The sequence below is a fragment of the Aphis gossypii genome, chromosome 2 (genome assembly GCF_020184175.1).
Source record: "Aphis gossypii isolate Hap1 chromosome 2, ASM2018417v2, whole genome shotgun sequence".
In the NCBI taxonomy this organism is placed as follows: Eukaryota; Metazoa; Arthropoda; class Insecta; order Hemiptera; family Aphididae; genus Aphis; species Aphis gossypii.
Genome location: NC_065531.1, coordinates 55,955,003 through 55,977,205, shown reverse-complemented (window position 1 = coordinate 55,977,205; position 22,203 = coordinate 55,955,003). Strand labels below are relative to the sequence as shown.

Genomic DNA, 22,203 nt, shown 5'->3' with positions numbered 1-22,203 from the left:
TAAGTACAGATGATGTAACTAATTAAGAATCAGTTATGATTTCTGAAAATATTAATCCTACATAGGTACGTATACATATGTATACCTATTTTCAGAAATAACCACTATAATACCCCACCTATATGTTTAGTTAGTAGACAGTAGTCTTGATTACATAATTTTTTATTTTCTTATTGTTTGAAATCTTTAACACTTATAAGCTGTTTAATAAATAATAATATTATTCGTGTACCTAATTATTTGAGCATTGAGTGTGATAAACGAATGCATGCATTTAAATGTGATGTTTATCTTACTTTATGGATTTTATTTTTAGTATAATAAAATATGAATATCAGTACCTATACTACACTAGTTTTTAAAAAGTTAATCGGGGTTGATTAATATTATAGTATTATTAATTAATTAATCATATATTTTATTATATTATGTGCTTTTAAAATTTATTCAACAGCTTTATACATTGGTATTTGATATAAACAAAACACGGTTTTATTGTATACTTACAATGATAAAAAATATTAATAGGTATAAGAACAATATTGAAAATATATAAATAAATTCTTGGTGTAGGTAAGTATAAATAAACAAATAATGCAATTTTTAATAGTGAAATTATTGTTAGTTAATCATTAAGTATTCATATAATTCATATAAATCATATCATGGAAAAACTTTTATTCTAATTAAAACATTTATGTTTTTTTTTTGAAAAAAGTAACTAATGGTGATTTAAATACAAATAATAAAAACAATACTTGTCTTTTTTTACATATTCAATTTCAAATTATCCAACAGACAAGTAGGTATATTAAATTGATATAGAACATCAGAGTATATGTTTTAATGTTAAGACAAAAATCAACATTATATTAACATTATAACATGTATACTATAATTACATAAAATATATTTAGTAGGAACCTACGTATTATTAGCCTTACATTGAATCATAATATTATGATAATTTTAAGGATATTTCATATGCCTCTGCCGTATATAGCTAGGAAAATTATTAAATAACACATAATATTTCTTTTACAGTATAGTTTTGTTATTTTTATTTTTAATAATGGAGTACATTTCAGTCAAGAGAGTATAGATAATGTTAAATTTTTAACTTTTATGTCAATTCACTCTAATATAAAAACAACAAAACTCTATATTGAAAGTATAGAAAGTAAATTAGTCATGTGTTTATAATAGATACATCAAATTAGTATGTATTGGCCTCTATGACATAATTGAATATTTTATTTTTTACATTATTATTGTTTATGTAGGTACTAACGCTATAACTTATAGATATGAGTATATATTTGGGGATTAAAATAAAATAAAATAAATTTAGTTTCATAGAGTAAAAATTATATAACCATTACAATCAGATATACACCTTAAACTCATTATGAACCATCAATATAGAATAAAGGTTTTCATGTAGTTATTAAAAAAGAAGCCCAAAATTAAATAAAAAAAAGAACATTTTTGGTAACTAACTTTAAATAATTTTAAAAATATTATAAATTCATTACACCAAGATGAATTGTCTGAATGAAAAAATTATATATCAAACATAATATAAAATCATTTTAATTTGTCATGGAAACATTATCATTATTATATTATATTTTCATAGAATAGAAACTGGAGGGTTATAATAAAACAATGATAATGTGCAAAAAATAAGTAGGAGCGAACAAAATAAAATATATTTTAAGTATAATAATAATACATGACGAGCTGAAATATGTGATGTATGCGATCTTCAGTTCTACATGTGAGAAGTGTCCATATAATATTCTTGAGGACGAATTCTCATATTCGTCAGGTTAGTGGAAACCATGTAACCGGTGTGGTGGTGGTAGTGGTGGTGGTTTGGTACCAGACAGTTTGAAACTGACATCGACATTGAAGGATTACTGTGGGCATGATTTCCTGTCGAATAACATAAAACTTGAATACATCAATATTTTTCAAATCAATTCAAATTTTTTTGATTTAAAACGAAACCATTTGTTGTTTTGATTTTTTTAAAGATCTAATAATTCTTTTTTTTTTGTATAAGTGCACATGATGAATAGTTGATAAAATTAAAAAAATGCTTCGATTTTTAACTTTAGGAATGGTTTTAGATAGAAAACCTTTTTTGGGTCAAAATTAAAAATAAAATATTAAAATATTTTTCAAAATTATCAGGAAAAAAGGAATTTTCACGAAAAACTCGATTTTGTTTTAAGCGTGACAGGCTGGACTAAGGCTTAAATGAATTACTTTAGATATTTTAAATGTTCACAGAATGTTTATAATAACAACAATATAATATAGTATAAATATATATAATTATAGTATAACTATTATTATTAAGTAAATTCAATGTTTTTGGTAAAAATTGAATTAACCTATCGTAATAATAAAAGTAAAATAAATATTTAATTTGAATAGTCATAACACCATTAACAGTTAACATCAACAACTACGCTATTATTATTATTATTTCTATGAGGTGTATACTCATAATATATTATATGTCTAGATTACGGTATCCATTGCTTATTTGAACGCGGTACCTCTTAATATATATGATATATATGTATACTATATTATAGTATACATATAATATATAGATTATATAAGAATATATTATATTTACGATAACAAATTATAATAATAATAATTAAATAAATTTTGATTTTTGGTTAACCAAATTCATTTTTTAATATATTAATTTATACTAATTATTTATAAGGTATAGACTAAAGTTAAATTATTCGATATAGTTACCTGTGGCAGAGACTGCTGCAGGCAAGAAAGCCGGGTAACTTGACGAGTGTTGGTACATTCCGCACTGTGACAAGCCGTTCGATTTCCATGCCGAGTACTCCAGGAGTCCGCCAAAACTGGAGCCTGTATAGACATGTTTTGTTTAAGTTTATGTTTGATTATATAAATAGAGTTAAAATTTAAATGCGTTTTCGTATTTTCATTTATCATAATCATCAACAAAGTTACTTATATAATTATATACCTAATTTGAGAATGAGAATGTATACGGATTGGATACAGCTCTATATGAATGTCGTAATATACATAATTGGTTTAGGACGTTTAGGAGTATTAGGACTTATAGGTACAATATAGGTACATATTCGGCATTGGTATGAAACTTGATTTAAGTCACGGGAAAGATTTTTAATTATTGATTTTCAATAAAAATAAAATAAATTAGATAAATTATAATTGTAGAGTTTTTTAAATAATTAAAACAAAATCAACGTTTTTTGATTTACACGCACGTCGCGCGCGCGTAAATGCACACACACACACACACACACACACACACACACACATATTATAAATGTTAGTATGATTATTACAATTATTTTTAATTAAGTAATAGGTACAATTAATCGATGATTATTTTTTTTTTATTTATCATCCATCGCTAAATCTTAATTTATAAATATTATTTGTAGTTTTTTACATTATGCATAATGATACATTGATATGTCATATACTGCATGTAGGTATATGTACATTTTTGATAGGTATTTTACTTACCAGCTGTGAACGGCGGTTCCGAGTGAACGGTGTTTGTATTCGATCTAGGTAAAAGGGGTTGTTCCACGTTCGGGGATCTGCAATCGGGCGTGGTCGATAGTGAGGAATTATTCCTCGACAGACTACTTCTTTCGTTCCGCCTGAATTTAGCCCGGCGATTTTGAAACCAAACCTGCAGATCAGACGTAAAATGTCTAAATTTAGTGTTTTTAAATTATAAGTATGTATCCGACATGACAGCTCTATGTCCTATGTACTTAGGTGTGCGCTTGAGGGATGCCGGTTGAACATGCAGGTTATCCCTTAACATTTTATAATTGGGACTCTAAAATTGAAATTCAGAGAGATCAATCAGTGCATATTATAAAACTGATCCGATGTTACTAAAATAAAATGTAATTTTTTTCAAGACATGTGATAGATTTTAATATTTCTTAAATTTACGTGGAAAACTTATTAATATATAATAGCTAGATGTCATAAAAAAATTTAAATCACAAATAAAAATTGAAACTATTTTAGAAATAGATAATATATTCAAGTAAAAATATTAAAAAAAGCTCCCAAAAATATCGGTGAACCCCTCCTGAAATACAAGCTGCCCACATCAGCCACAATGACTCTTAACATCATTATAGTGACTGCTAATTGATGATTTGCTGTACTAAACAATATTTCTGATCATACTTGAATATAATTACTAATATCGTTCGTAAATATACAGTAAGTTGATTAACTCTAGTCAGTATATAGTCACTATAGGTCTTTCGTTATGTTGACAGTTAGAACTTGGCACCATATTATTCGAAGATTTCACTTGATTATTTATCCGCATCTAAACAAACTATATTATAATATATGATAGTATACACTGAATTTAATTTCGAAGGCCGAAGGGTTTTATGCACTTATGAAATAATGTAAAGTTTCGATATTTTAATGTCTTTATATACTTTCGTATACAATAACACTACAACGAAAATACATGTTTTTAGACAATCGAAAAAAATATTTTATAAGATATATGTATATAGAATATATAGTCTTTTTGTCATTTTGTAAATTGAATGACCTCAAATTATATATATATAAACGTACCTACAATAATAACTTATACTGCAACGTTTGCAATTTTGCTACAGTTTGAATATATAATAATACCACTGTACGATTTATAATCAGGGCCGGATTAAATTTAGCATTAACTAGGTAACTGCGTTACAAAAGGAACTTTTGCTTCTGGGCGGAATCTTTAACATAATATGTAGGTATAGCTAGTATATTATGCATAAAATATACATATATATTTTAATAGCTCCTTAATCCTTATTGATAAAGGATACCAAGTATATAAATTACTCCACAGCATATATCTGACGGCACATTTTGCAATTATTCCAAACATATGCACTATGCAGAATTTGGGAGGATGGGGTAATTTCTCTCTTTGATATTATTTAAGTGGTTAACACGATACTTTTGTTCTTATAAATACCAGAAAACAGGTAGTGTGTGAAGGAATGTAAGAAAATGAATGTTTCACCAGTGCACGTTTGTTGGAAATTTGTTTTATAATTTTCTTTCAATTTGGTTTTTTCTATTTTTAAAGTATTTAATTTCTTTACACCCTATAGTGTATTTGTCAAGTGCCATCAATATAATTCAATAAATAAATTATATAGTTTAGCCTTATCTTTTGGGTTTATATACTCTGCAAGAATAAGAAAGTATATGTATGCGTATACACATGTATATTGTATAATATTATGAAATATAATAAATACATATAAAAAGCACCGCACTGATTTTTATTTTTTAGACACGTATAATAATAGTATATAGTTCCTATACATTTACACGCTAGAACAGATTGCACAGAACACACAGATACATAGGTATATACGTTGTAATATACGTCTCTCATTCGAATGTTAATTGATTCGGACTCGAGCCCCGCACACGTGCAAGCGCACGGCGAACAATCCACGTTTATATTATACATATGTTTCACAATAATATAATATAATTGTATGTAGCTGCCGCGGCGGCGTTCCTCTGTCGTCAACTCTTGGACTCGAGCCCTCCGCCCGCGCGTCACGAAATCACTGGTCCGCGAATTCCGCCGGGCGGACTTGACAGCCTTCTCTCTGCAGACCGAACTTCCTTTGATTTACCGTGCTTAGGTATACACAGATCATCATATAATATTTACACACACACTCACACGCACATATACACAAATACATATATAAACAGATACTTGTTGAACGGGCGCCGCGACCGTCCAAATTAGGGACACATGTCAACACGTGTGTGAGAGAGAGACTTGAATTGTGTGAGAGAGATTTGAGCTGTGTGAGAGAATACTTGAGCTGTGTGTCTCTGTGTGTGTTTATCTACACGAAACCCACACGCCACATCGGCCACGTGCTCGTCTGTCACTGCTGAGTATTATATATATATATATATATGTATGAGTGTGACTGCATGAGGTGATCGCGTCTCTGTCAATTAGCTAAACGCGTCGGATTAAAAGTGCGACGGATGTGCCGGCAACAAGTGCGCCCCTGGCCCGAGTGCGTCCGCGAATAGAATAAGCGCTTGATGTTTTTCGATTATAATGCTTATAAACCATATCATTAACTAGTTTAAAATGTAAATTATCGTGCAGAAAAGAATTTAAATTATGGTTTTGATATTTCTTTACGAAATTAAATGATTAATACATACATTTATCGAAAGAAATACACAAAATAGATACACATTCATATGAATAGGTATGTATTCGTATATTATAAGGTTATATCTAACAATACAATATTATTATAATAATATATTGAATAGGTATGCTAATAAAAGTACCTAGGTACTATAAATAGTTATCTATTCCGATATAGGAGCAGATTTTCTATATATTTTCATATATGAACTTTTTCATTTTAGATAAAATTATAATATGATTTATTTTTATATACTTATATACTTATCAATTATCTATTATAGTTGTGTTTTTTCATACAAAATTACAATAATTAATTTTTTTTTTAGTAAAATAAAAAATTAAAATTCGTACATAAAATTAATTTATATTTTTTGTATGTAATGGAACATGTAACCAGCGTTGCATTGTGCAACTTGCTCACATAGAGATTAATAACCTTCCTCCGAAATATCTTATTTCTCTACGAAAATGTATTTCTATAAAACTCCCCTCTCCTTTAAGATTAGCATAGATAGTATTTACACGTATTTTTGGGTAATTATTATTAGCATAAGGTATAACCTCTTTTGAAAAAAGTGTGATTTATCAATTTTTTAAAAATATTTATTTTATTTCGTTGTATATATAATATGAGTTTATGTGTTTATTAGAGTCAAATGTTATTATTTCAAATAGTTTTAAGTACAAATATAAAATGATAATAGCCAATAGGTGCACCAATTCAAACGTTAAAAATAAACAATAAACATCGATTAATAAGGAAAAATAACTGTGATTAGATATTTTGCTTAGAAACAATGAGGAAAACTGAAACTTTTTAAATATTTTTTATCGATTATGATATGTATTAAAGTTAGCTACTTTAAATTTATAAATTACTTAATAATAATCTACTGAAGGCTACACATTCAAACTATGAGTATAATAAATTGATAAATTATAAATTAAACAACTTATACAGGATTATGGTGTAATGTAATTATTACGACTTGTTATATAATTTAGTGAGTAAATTTATAATATATATTAAACGAATAATAAATTAATACATTTTAGAATTCAGGTAGGCACAAATTTTACTTATACAGTTATGCAAGTGCCTTGCCTATAAAGGTACCTATCTATATTGGCTGCTATATTGCCTATAGACTATATAATGACTTTATTTGTATATCCTTACTTGAACTCTAGCCTCAGAGAGACAAACTCTTCTTGCCAGTTCTTCTCTAACAAACGCGTCTGGATAATGTGTCCTTTCAAAAACTTTTTCTAATGCTCGCAATTGACAACTAGAAAATGTAGTACGATTTCTTCTTGGCTTGTTTTTTCGTTGACCGTCCGTCTCTGCAGAATTTGTTTCTAAGAAGAAGGATATAAATAAAATTATAATGTTGTATTCACTTATTATTAATTCTATCAGTGTCAATAATATTGTATGTATGAATTTATGACAAATGTTAACGAATATTATCTTTTAAGTATCTATAAAATATTATATAATAACAATAGATAACCACATTTATAAATTCATCTATAAATAATGTATTTTTTAATAACTAGGTAGAAACTCGAGGAAAAACATTCAAGTGATTTTTTTATTAAAGACATATACTCGTATAATTTAATTTCAATACTGATTCAACATACCTATATTATACTTACATATTAATGTAATTATGACATTTTAAGATTAATAATAGTTTATATTTCATTTAATGAAATAAAATTAGTTTCCTGTATTTCTTTATAATACAATATAATAACATGTAAGCATTGTAAGCATATTATAATATGTATTTATTAAATTCAAACACCTCGCCGTGTTAAACTTTTAATATTTACATCAAAAATACAATGAAGTAAAAGAGGCCTTAATTGCTTTAAATATTTTCATCAGTGCGTCTACTTGTATTTTAAATTAAGCTAACCGTGAAATTAAAGTGCTCTACCGTTATGGACATAAATATTAATATCATGGTTATATAAGGCATTGTATATACTATATACTGTTTCGTTAATACTTCACCTTTATATATCATCGTAACCTATTGTAATTTGTAAGTACAATAATTGTATTTCAAAAATTATTATTATTTATATTCCTATTTTCAAAATTGTTTTGAATTTATAACATGATATTTTTTAAAATATGATATGTTAGGTATATATTAAATTATATTGTTGTAACTATGTTAATATAGGAATAATAACGTACCATTATAATATATTTTAATTAACTAAAATTTAAATATCTTAAAGCATCTATTATATAGAGATAGGTACTTAATCGATTAAATATAATATTAATAGATTAAAGGTATACGCAACATATTTATACAAATTTAACTTTTAATATTTTAAATTTTATAAAAACTATTGTAATTTATTATGTTTTATAAAATAAATAAATATAAATTTCACCAAAAATTAACAATTTCGAAACTATTTGTTATATAGATTCTTTACTAAGATAAAGTAATGAAATACGGCTAAATTAATTTTGTCAAATATCCAAAATTAAAAATGAAGAATCTTAATTAAGATGCATAAAATATTTGATGATTTTTCTGAGACCAAATGTATTTCAGCGATTTATTAGTTGTGTTTTTTAAATGCAATTTAAAACATCTGTTTGAATTAGCATACATACTTTAATTTACACGTTTTTTATTTAACAAGCTGTAATACAAATTAATCATATATCATTTAATTGTTTACATTAATAATTTAAGTACGTAATAAAATGCTTATATAATTTCTTATCCACCCACATACCGTTCTCGACTGTAATATATATATTTTAATATCAATTACGTTTTATTTTTTTTTAATTAATAGGTTAAAAATTAATTTAATAATGTATGCATGTATATATTATGTATACCCGAGACGAACACATATAGCCGAGAGGTTTAAATTTACAGGAGACTAATGCAATGGAACATGTCCAATGACACAAATGACGACGTTAGTGTTTTGGTCTATTAACCATATATTAGTTAACCGGCCTAATAAATAACATTAACGAAAACATAAATCAGACGCATTTTAACAACATCCCAGGCCCGGCGTGTGCATAGCGTTTTTAAATTATTATGCGTTTTCATATGCTACTGTGATGAACCACTCGTTTAAATAGTTTTTCGAAACTTTTTGGAGTAAAACCCTTGTTTGATTGTTTGTTTTTCTTAGTACAGTCTTTGAAATCAACATCTATTTTAATTTTTATGTATTTATTTATTATTATTATTATTATTTTTTTTTTTTTGAGAAAATAAAGAATATTGAATTTCAATTATATTATCTGTACCTACAACACTAATGTTGTGTTTTTATAATATAATATTTAAATATGTACTTAATTAAATTTTCATTAAGAACCTTAAAAATAATTAAATAATATGTATACTTATCATAATTATATACCTATAATATTATATGCATTAAAATAAAACACTTTTCAAAAAAACATTATCATTTTTTTTATGTCTACAATATTGAGTAATTTATTGTTGATAAACACTAATTGAGTCTGATTTGACAAAATTGCAATAATAATAACAATTATAAATAAAATAGGTACCTAATAATCAAATTGCAGTTATACTTAGGCAATACGTATTATGTAATAATAATTAATATAATAGTACTTACAATTTACATAAATTAATCAGACATATACGTGAGTAAACGACGGGTTTGTATTATATAGTATAATAGTTATTTACTATGTAGTGTATCAGTAATCAGTATAATATATGTAGTTAAAGTATTTCGAATTCCAATAAAAAAAAGGCGACGGACGTGGCAGATTATTATCGCAGAGAAGATAGCTCGCGATTCGCGATCGCTCGTATATACATTTGGCAAGCATTGAACAATTAAAAACCGTTCGATCAATCGTCGGGGCAAGTATACACGGATTCCTGACCTTTAAGTCACGGGCACGGAGACATCGAAAATGTGGACGAACGAGAAAAAAACCACGACCCGGACGTACGATAAAATGCATTTTTGTCACAGTAAGTACCTATATTATATAATATATATATAGCGATAGGCAGTGACGAATGCGCTTTGCTGGCTTGCTAATCATCAACCCTTTAAAATCGGTATGTATAATATGTATACATATATATAGGTATCTATGTATATAATCATTACAGAAGATAGTAAATTATTTTACTCATGTATTACCCTAGCCGCCATAATACTCATAATAATAATATTAGTTGTTATTACTTAAATTATTGAAGTACCTACCTATACATAATTTTCTGAATGCTGCAGTGTCTAAAAACTACAATTTACCTATATTGTTCGTCGTTCATGAAATCGACGTTCAAAGTTGATAGCGTAGTTTTATGAATAGCCTTTATAGATTTCAAAGAACCGAAAGAACACTAGGAAAAAAGAGAAGCGAAATAATAAAAAATAAAGTAAATAAAAATTTACCAATTGTAAGCTCTGCAAATTGCTCTGCTTCGCTAGAGAAAAAAAATCAGGAGCAGTTCTTCCATCGCTACCGCGCTGTCATAAAATACTAGCTACTGTATGATAAAATAGCAAGAATCATATTATAATAAAATTTATATATTTTATTATTATGCATTATATGTGACACGTTAATACGTCGTGTAACGCGTAGTATATAATAATACATACAGTTGTACGGCGGCTACAGGACTTACGGCCGCGCAGTCAGACGTTAGTCTCTGCAACAGCGGCTAAATTTAAATCCATAGACGTCTGTGAATGCTAAATAATCGCTGACCATATTGTGCGCGATTTATCTCCAGATCTCGTTAAAAAAATCATTTCAAAACAATAATATAAGAATTTGAATTTCTATGCATACTTTATCATTTTTGATATTAAAATCAGTACTTGGATAATAATAATTACATTATGTAAGTACCTAAAGGCTATATAAGATACCTATAACATTCTATTTATTATAAATATTTTATATTACAGCTGTTTTATAATTTAATTTTATAAATAAAAACTGAACTACGGTAGAAAATAAGTATCATTGATAATGTTAAATAAAATAATAATGCCAATCAGTGTGATTTATCTAATTAAATATGGTGCAGAAAATTGAACATTTTTATAGAGAAATGTGTTTTGTAAATATTCCCTCCAAAAATATGTGCTTCGATAAAAGTTTATATAATTATCAAAATAAAATAGAATAATATTTTATAGAATGTACACTGCAAGGCGCCTTTTTTTTTGCTTCTAATATGTCAAGTTATTTTTATTATAAATTTAAAAATAAAATTATCTTACAATTAAAAGCCTATCAAATCGTTTACTACTGTAATTTATACTAGCATTTTTTGTTGACACATTGATAAATTATATTATTATATTCTGTACTTTGTTTAATAGCTTATATATTATACAGAGTAATTTTATGTATACATATGTCATACATAATAGTTATACCAAAATAGCTGAAAAATATAATTAACCAAATACCATTCTAATAAGTTTTGTTATTATATTAATATTAATTTTTATAATATAATATAGATAGTTAACAATTAAGAAGCTAAATACATTATTTTTTTTTTTAATTAACAAGTATAAAAGTTATTAAGTAAATAGTTAATTACACTGTTAAAGTCAATTCTTTCCCCTAATAGGGATAGATCCCCCAATGCTTTATTTTATTAATATGTTGTAATATTTATAATTTAATAGTAATTCAACTATAATATTATAAATAATTGTGTTATTAATAAAGTTTAATAAGTTTTTTTTTTGGATGTGTTAAAGTTTACAGATTTCTACTAAAAACATTTAATTTCCCTTCCCCAAGAAAAATTCCTAATTACACCACTGCTGTATTTATATTTATGTGTTATATGAAGGTATAAAATATATATTATATTTGCATTTCAGTGTATATTCAACTGTGTATCACATAAATTGAGTTAAAATAAAGCCCTACAAAGTTTCTGACACCTTACAACCTTATATATACTCTGAACTTAAACTGTTTTCTATATAAACAATTTGTCACTTGATGGAAGGTATAAAGTATGAAACATTATTCATTTCGTCAGCTTAAGTGTGAATGTCATTACTCATTAAATACGGTTGATATAAGTATATTATTATTTAAATTTGATTTGATTTAGTGGATTTTTGAAATCGATTTTCAATAATTGTTGTACATTTAATTAAAAAATATTATAAATTTGCTTATTTTTATTACAATGACATTCAAATTAATTTTACTACAAGAAGATTTTTTAAAATGTTTTTGGTCTAACATTACGAGTATTACCAATTATTCATTAAGGTAAGCTTATACATAATAGTGGTGTGCTGTTTTTTTTTTTTAAATCGAATAGTGACAAAACAAAGATAAGGAGCACCACCTACTCAAAATATGGACTTTCTTGTTCTATAATTAATTTTTTAATAGTAAAAAAATAACAACATTGTTTCTATTATTGTATATGTTTTATATTTTTAACATTAATTATCGTATTATATAAGTATACAACATATACTCATCAAGTTTAAACTTTGAGCGATCGTTTCAAAAAACATTTTTCGGCGTGCTACAGCTTACAGTTAGATAGTTTATAACATTTATATTATACGATTATTATGTTTGTCATGCTTTACGACCAACAGGCATTTGAAATTAAAATAAACCAGGATCAAATACTCGACTCATTATATTAGTTTGATTTAGTGTTTCATTCCCGATCGATTAAATCTAAATGCATTTACAATAACAGTAGGTACCTATATAGTTATAATGTCCTTTGTTGCCTTAGTATATTATATACCTTCTGCAGGCTACTATACGGCCCGCATTATTTTTTCGATTGACATATAGCAATTCCAACGATAGAGTGGTTATAAAACAATAATTTCTTAAATTAACAACTATTTGTTGATGTAATAGAGATACCAAATAAAAATATTAAAGAAGAAGACGTTAAAAAATTAAAAAGACGTCTCACACTTACACGATGTCTCCAACATCAGTGGTCACCGTATTACTAACATATAATTTAGCGAATTTGCGTTAAGCAGATAAAATTTTATGTTGTTAGGTGTAGTATTAAAATCAACTGATTAATCGTCAAATTAAAAAGTAATAATAATATTGTTTTTGTTTGTAGATAGGTACGTTGGTTTTTACAATTTATCAATTTTTAAGTAAATTATATTGAAATAGGTACATACATACATTAAATTAAAACTCACTTAAATTTTGAATAATATCAAAAAAACCAATATGAAAACGCATATAATATTGGTATTCTTACTTTAAAGTTTGATAATAGGTAAATCCGTTTTTCAATATTAATCAAAGGTCAATTTTATTTACTCTAGTATTGATACCAACAACCAATAGAGGTAACAACATTGGTTTTGCTGAACGCAGATTTATTGTGTTGTACTGTTTGTAAGACGTTAAACAAATTATAGACTAAACACATTCAGACATGATGTCCTCTTAAGAAGCATAATATATAACAGACAGTTTATAAAGTGTCTACTGTCTACATATTATTATAGAAATTGCATACGATTTCATATATTTATATATTTATTCATAGTTTAGTATGTTATATAGATTGTAATTTAGAATTTTAAACTTTAATGGTGCTATTGTAAATTAACTATTGGTATAATAATAAATATTTGATACAAGATGCATGATAAAAATAACAAATTATTATTTAAAAACAAGTACAAGTTTTAAGATGTTAACAGAAATAAAACTAATAAATAACTAATTGGTACATGGGAAATTTATGGGTACATCACGTATATATTATATATTATGTGCAATTTAGGAGAAGATTTCTATAGTTATAATTAATTTTCTTCGAAAAAGCCACTATGTACACTATAGTACACTTTTTGGTACTACTAGGTACCAAAAATGAAAAAAGTTTAATAAATACTAAAACTCATTATCTTTAATATACTTAAAAAAAAAATCCATTATGCATGTTTACTTATATCAGCTTAACAAAATAAAGATAACATTTTAATGTTTATATATAATATATTGTACACTTATATATTGAAATTTAATAATCCACTTATACAAAAACGTAAATGTGCCATCTAATTAAAAAAAAAATGTAGCTTTATAATTTCTCAAAAAGTATTTATATTTGTACTGCACTTTATCATAGTATTCATGATTTATAAGTTTGATAAATTAAAAAAATATGCAGAATATAAACTGTTTATATTTTCAAAATATAATATATTTAATAAACAAATTAACACAAACCTCGTCGATACTTTATAAAAACTACGTTACTCTGAGTAACAAGTTGGGTCAGTTTATACGATTTAACGTACATGCCGCGTGCGATAAACCTATTATAAATTTATAGATAATATGTAGATTGACTCAGAGGTGGACACAGGGACCGTTTACTCTGCGTCCTGCAATACGTGCATTAATCTTCCTATCAGATTTAAATCAAACAATACATTTTTAATTAAACATCAATACGTATGCCCTATACATAGGTAACTTTTTCTATATTGACATAACAGTCAAATTTCCCTTATTTCACGTAAAACTATTGTAAAATAATATATAATTGGCTAATTTAAAAAAGTCATTATATATGATTATTAAAAATTACAATAAAATTATAATTGTATAAAAATCGCAAGGAACTTTAATGTATATGATAATGTTCTTCCGTAAAAATCGAAATCCGGATTTACATATATTTATGAACATACGGTTTATGAACATCATTTACCCCGTGTTTATCTATAATACATAATATTAGTAAACTTACCGATTTCATAGCAGGGCGTCGTGCAGGTAGCCGCCGACCGTTTATTGTCATCGGCCACAATAGCCGGCCTCCGGACTTGCAAGAGCGAGTCCACCGTGAACCTCTTGGTGTTTTCGGACGCGTACTCGTCCTCGGACCTGCCGTACGACCCGCCGACGGCGGCGCCCTGTTCACTGAGCATGTGCAGGACGAAACCACTTTCAAAACGCATACAAAAATTGTAACAGTTATCGAGTAGGTACAGCACGCGGTGTGTTATTAATATATTCTATTATTATTATTATTATTATTATTATTATAGGTGTATTTATATGGATACTGAAACGAACCGCTATTTACTTATTTTTGTTAAAATAATAATATCGAATACGTTAATAAATTGAATTATAATATTATATATTTGTATATATTATGGTATTATAATTACATTTAATGTGTGCTTAAGCGCAATAATCACGGCGGAGGTGGCGGTACGCGAAGACATACTGTGACGGTTTGAGATGCAGGATATTCAGTGGTATATCCACACTTAAAAATATATAAAACAAGACCGCCTCTACAACGGATGCGCGTGCGTGCGTGCGTCGAGCAGACGATATTATTTAGGGGGCGGCGGTGGCGGCCTTTTGGTAGGAGTCCAATCGCGGGTGTCCGCGCGAATTATGGTGTCTGTTCGAAAAACTGACAAGCGACCGTCGCCACCGTGCGCGGGTAGATACCTATATATATTATACATATACAATATAACACTGTGTAGCTCATTATTTCGAGGTTTTTTTCTGGAGACTTGAGAAGATGCATAACGTATATATGTGCAGTGATTTTAAAATTATAATAACCATTAAAATTACCCTTATTTTGTCATTTTCGGTAGTATAATGAGTGAAAACTGGAAAATATTCTAAATAAAGACTTTTTATGAGTGAACATTTTAGATTATAGAATGGAGAAATGAATGTATTGATTTTACAAAATTATATGTTTATTTTGTGAGTATATAAGAACACCATAATAGTTGTCAATAAAATGCTTGGATTTTCAATTTTGAAGGTGTTTTTGGATATAAAATTTAATTTAATTTATATTTCAGAGAGGTCAAAATTAAAGTATTTTTATAAATGGAAAAATAAACAAATAATTAAGGAAAATCAATCATTTTTACGTTAACGTAGAATTTAACTTAATCGATTTATTTATCTTGTTATAATTCAAAAATGATAACTACTATAAAAACTTGAAATATGTATAATAATTTTCAAAATATTTTGAATTTTTTAGCTATTTATAGATAGTTGAAATAATCAATTTTTTTAGTTTTAGAAGTGCCAATAAAAAATTATGAAAGGGTAAAAGTACTTGAAAATTTAATACATAATTCCTAAAATAAATAATTTATTTCTCAATTAAAAAATTATTTATTCATTTATTTATTATTATTTTTATTAAGCCTTTAATCACAATCTTTATCAGCCTATTGTGACATTTATATACTATTACACAAGAGAAAACATGATGTTTACAGTTTTTTTATGGAAGTCTACTTGTTTTAAAAATTTAAAAATATTGGTGGTGCTACTTTAATTGAGGAATTCTTCAAGAGACAAAGAATTGTTGAGGAGAAAATATGAAGTTTTTTTAAAGAATGTTTGGGGCAGAATAATTATGTGTGTAATTGTAAGGGGAGTTTTCTATAATATATCACACAAATGCACTGGGTTCATTAATTATTAAATACGAATATGTAAAATGGGAGTCGATTATCTTGTCATTATTTATCAAATATTGTAGTAGTTATAATTTTGAGGAACAACTATACGAGTTGGTTCTCAATTGTCGAATTGATTTATGAATTGATTTTTAGATTTTACCGGTGTAAATTACTTGTAAAAAAATCTTTTATTAAATTTTCATAAGTTGGATATTTTAAAGAACACTTTTATAGATATTTCTAACTGTAAAAAAGTTTATCTTTTTTTTTTGTTGCAATTTTGACGAATTTTATCAAAATTCTAATTAACAATGTATATAAAATTGTGCTTATGTATTTTTAATTCTTTTATATATCTAGGTCCTAGATATTAGAATAACTTTATGGGATCTTGGATTAAATTGTTAAGAATTTTTACCCAGCGAATAATTTGTATTAATATTTAAGGAAAAAAAATCAAAAATACCTATAGTAACCTAAAGAGTTAAAATATTTTGAAAACTTTACAATGATTATAAAATGATGATATAAACATTTTGTGAAAATTTCAAATATCTATATTTTTTCGTTTTTGAACTATAACAGTTTGAGAAATATTAGTTATTATACGGGTGAATGTATTTAGTATTTTATAACACTAAAATACTAAATAGTAAATTACAAATGTTTTTCCAATACAATTTGTCAAAAAAATAAATGATTAAATTATAAAAACTGTAGTATTTTATTTAAGCGTAATAATACATCTATAACTGTTCATAGTATTTTGTAAAGTTATTTTTAATTGTTATCAAGGCGAGATTCTAAGAAATGTATCATGGAGACAATTTTTAATTCAGTTATACTGTTCATACTCTATAGATAGCAGATCGATTGCTAAAAAACTTATTTCTTATACATTTTTTTTATCTATAATAAACAGAATAAAAAATAGTTATGGATAAAATTCCAACCAAGACTTCAAATGACAATGAAAGTGAAATAGATTGTCCAGAGGAATTAATATTGACGCCGCCGCTTTCCACGAAGCTGATGACAACGGACCAAATGACCAATGCGCGTTGGCCGAATCCTCAATATGTGAAATTGAAACTCGCGAGACGACGAATTTGAGATGGCATCGCCGGTTGTGTGTCGGAAGAACAAATGTTGACGCCGGCGCAGTCCACAAAATTATGATTTCCGTCGGCATCAGTTGCGTGGAAACAGATTTCGATGCGACGTCCGAGGAAAATGATCCATTCATTGAAATTTCCATTTTTGACGTGGAAACGAACAAGATGGCGCCATTAAAAGTATTTAAAACAGCCAGAATAGAAAAGAAGCCGATTTCTGTTGGCCCTCCGGAGAGTCTTTAGGAGCATCTGTTGTGGTTGTTCGACGTAGAATCACCGAGATGAGGACTACAGAGAAGAATTCGTTCACGAGCTTGACAGATATAATTATAGATGACCATACGGGAAAGAAAACTGAAATTGTTCAATGGTGTAAGGCGGTTTTCTCTATTACTGGGCAAGTGATAATTATGGGGCCCATAATAGTAAAATTTTCATGTACGCCATCGGTTTTCTTTTTTTTTCCTTATTCATATATTTTTTTATATTAGTTTTAAGTGTTTTGGTTAATTTGTTAAAAATTATCTTGTTTATATGTTATACCATATATTAATATAAATAACAATTTTTGTGTATACAAATATTTTAATCTTTTGTTATTCAAACTGCATGTACCTACATGTTTTACTAGTTGAGTTAAAATGGTTTATATCCGATAAGAAATTTGGAGATCAATCGCTCTACTGTACAATCATTTCTAGTGTGTACAGTGTAGTATCATGACTGCTCGATGTCGAGAGATATCAATGTAATAAATGTGTTAAACTTAAATTCAAGTCAGCTTTTGATATTAAAACAGAGAAGTATTTTGCATAATTGATTATACTATTAGCATTTAATTAGTATAATATATATAAAAATATGATAACGTCATCCGGTGTAGATATGAGAGTCCAAATTATATAGGCAATAGTGTTGACAATTTGAACCAACTGAACACCTACTGTGGAGGCGTTGAAAAGTGAATTTCCATAGCGGATATGTCACAACGGCGGCGTATACAAAAAAAAAACACTGCAAAACCAAAAAAACGGAAGTCGGCTACACATGAGGCAAAGGATGCGAAACGATGCGCACATAACTCCCAATGATAATATACCAGGAAAGTTAAAGGTCCACGAATAACAAAAAAAGAAGAATGGCGATCCGCATCCACACACACACACGAATTCACAACGGTGCAGAATTAACGGACTAAACGTGGTCGTCAATAAATCTGCATAATATAAACGTAAAACAGACGTCGACGATAAAATAGAAAAAAACTGTCACCGCATAGCACATACATACGCGTTTGTACGAAAAACGGCCAAGGGAACACCCACGAAATCCGCGGCTGCCGAAAATGAACAAAAGATGCGACCGTCACCGGCCAGACGCCCAGACTAGTCCGATAAGCTCGGTCATTGGTCCGACCGGCGGCGACACGGATGTGATAAAGTTCACCGATGGTCTGGACTAGAGAGCCTAAATATTATATTATCTAGGTTCTTTAGTCTGGACAATTAATACAATAATACCGCAACATAGATAAGCAGGGGCGTCATTTCAATTTTTTTTTTGGTACGCATAAATATTAAGCAGGCCACTATTTATTTTTTCTTGACATATTTAATATTATTAGTATTATAGTAGTATAATAATAATTATTAACACAATTAAAATAAAGTAAAATGACATATACAAGCAGTAAGTAGTGAAAAACATATAAATATCTAAATTTAATACAAATTGAAACTTCAACAGTCAAATAAAATAAAAACAATTAGCAATTTAAGGCAACACAATAGATATGTACAAAATAAATCAGTAAAATTTGTGGTTACTAGCCATAATTTTACAACGTTTGTATTAAGATTATAAAGACGTGATCAATCAATCAACTTTTAACCATCATAATATTTACATATTAATCTATTATTTTAATATAATAATTTAAATATAATTTTTATTTTTTTGTGATTCTCTTTTTGTGAGTTCCAGTTAAGAACGTAGATACTACTTATGGCAAATACTATATTACATTTTAAAATTTTAGATTTAAAAATTTAATATTTTATATATTGTTTACAACAAAATGCAAATAATAAGTTTCAAGTTTTTGCAATTGTTTGTTTTTGATTTTAAATTGTAAAAAGTAAATAATTTACTCAAAATTAGTTTAGTAACATTTTTATTTTAGCCTTTTTAAAGTACAAACTAGATCCTATATTCTATCCAAATCCACTCTGAAAGTTGAAAACCGAATCATTATACCGACTACTTAGAACTTATCATATACAAAAAAAAACATATTGTAAAATAAATACATTCATCATTTTACTCAGATTCTAAAATGCGTTTATTATGATTAACATACATTCATAACGTGAGTAAATTTATCATGCCTATGTATTACGCCTGCTGTTTTAAATATTAGTTTTCTTACCGATAACAGAAATATAATATCAAAGATGGTTATTTTTTTTTTTTATTATTTTTGATTATTCGTATTTATATTAACGAGCCAACAGTAATTTATTATTAAGAAAGAATAATTATAATAAACGTTATTGGCAATCAATCATTTGATTAAACTTTAAAAATAAAATTGTAATTATATTATTTTATATAATTTATTATATTGTCAAAAGTTTAGTTAGATTGGAAATCATGTACACATATATATTTAGCTGTCATTTTCAGAGACATATTTAGGAATTTTGCGTCCCAGGTTATTTGAGTGCCATAACTTTTTTTATTTTTTATCACCCAAATAACCAGCTTGGTATCGTATTATACCAAAATGCTCTCTAAAATTTACCGCCCGGGGCCCAAGCCCTCTCAGCCCCCCTAAATACGTCACTGGTCATTTTATGCATAAATAGAACTTATACTATTATTGTACAATAATTATAATATACTGTATTTATATAAATCGGTACTAACCTGTCATTTTCGTTGGATAATGAATTTTTTGAGTTTATACGTGCTCAGAACCACGTAACTCATGTCCATGTCTTATTGCGCCAGCCACTTATAGTTTATAATTTTGTAACGTTAGTGTGTATATCATTATTAATTAACCATTTTTCAAATACATCTAGTTTTATTTGTTATATTATAAATCATAACGTTGTTTTTGTTTAAAACAACCGAAAAGGGTATACCGTACTCTGCGTTTGATCAACAACGTGTTTATGAAATCCTAAAATACAGGCGTCTTGAGAGACGTTATGTTATGTCGGTGAATGTTTCCGAATCGTTATCTCCCGTGAACGGTGATAGGCCGGATAATCTGAATTCCATACAAAAACGTGAGATCGAAAGAATTAAAAGTCGATATCCATCCAAAAAATACACTCTAATATTTTTGACTATACAATACGATCGATAGACAAAAAAACCACACAGATTATAGACTAACTGGATAGCAAAATATTTCATACTATTTTTAATATAGCAATAAACTAGATGTTTTTTGAACGTTGAAAACTTTTACCAAGTTTACAAAAACGTTTGGTAGAAGCATTGAATTTATTTTTGAAATGTGATATTCTTACAACCCAAAATGAAAAAACATACTTATTTTTACAAATAAGTTGACAATACTATTGTAACACGTAAAAAATATGGAATTATAATTTAATTATCGTTGATTATTTAGCTGACGTTAATTTCATTTGTTTTTTTTTTTTATTTTAAAATATATACATTTTTAGGAAAGTACCTATAATTATAAAATTGTTAAATTTTGGATTACTCCCATGGAGCGTATATTATAGTGACAAACTTGAGGTCCAAGGCGCGGCATTATGTTCCATGCATTCGTATAAACGTAAAATCGTAACCTTTGGAAAGCTATAACTTCAAAAGTAAGCCCGAGCGACAAATTCTAATTTCACCATCATTCTTAACTTGTTGAGTTACATAAGTTTCAATAAAAATAAATCAAATTGGGGAGAGGGCACTAAACTGCATTTATACCTTTTTTCTTACATCAATAATGATAAGTCATAAGTATAATTGAAGACCAGATTTTTGTACAGCCTAATTAAACATAATTATGCCTAAAAAACGTGCAATTAAAAGTTATTAAAAGTATTAACGATAAAATTTTTGTATAAAACACGAGTTGTTGACTCTACGACTGCTGCGGATAGACTAAATAGTAAATAGGTAGTAAATTAACTAGTACCTAGGTACTGTATGATGTGCATATGGTATTATGGTATATCTAATCGAAAATCGTAGTAGAATTGACGTTATCTTAATTACGTCGTATTAATGTATTATTATTAGGTATAT

At 27.2% G+C, this 22,203-nt stretch overlaps 1 protein-coding gene across 3 annotated transcripts; it reads right to left on the bottom strand.

Moving 5' to 3' along the window:
• Positions 1-1,690: 1,690 nt before the first annotated feature.
• On the bottom strand, positions 1,691-21,524 carry LOC114126447 (paired mesoderm homeobox protein 2-like). 3 transcript variants are annotated; one of them, XM_027990395.2, is made up of 7 exons: positions 20,845-21,522; positions 15,521-15,812; positions 15,094-15,290; positions 7,464-7,642; positions 3,562-3,733; positions 2,785-2,907; positions 1,691-1,938 (listed from the first exon to the last, which is right to left on the bottom strand). In XM_027990395.2, exons 3-7 carry the CDS (start codon positions 15,272-15,274, stop codon positions 1,775-1,777), a joined length of 819 nt encoding a protein of 272 aa, XP_027846196.1. In that variant the 5' UTR covers positions 15,275-15,290; positions 15,521-15,812; positions 20,845-21,522; the 3' UTR covers positions 1,691-1,774. The 3 variants fall into 3 exon arrangements, with proteins under 3 accessions (XP_027846196.1, XP_050055526.1, XP_027846197.1); XM_050199569.1 differs by having other exon boundaries at positions 15,094-15,812; positions 20,845-21,524; XM_027990396.2 differs by lacking the exon at positions 15,521-15,812.
• Between the last annotated feature and the right edge of the window lie 679 nt (positions 21,525-22,203).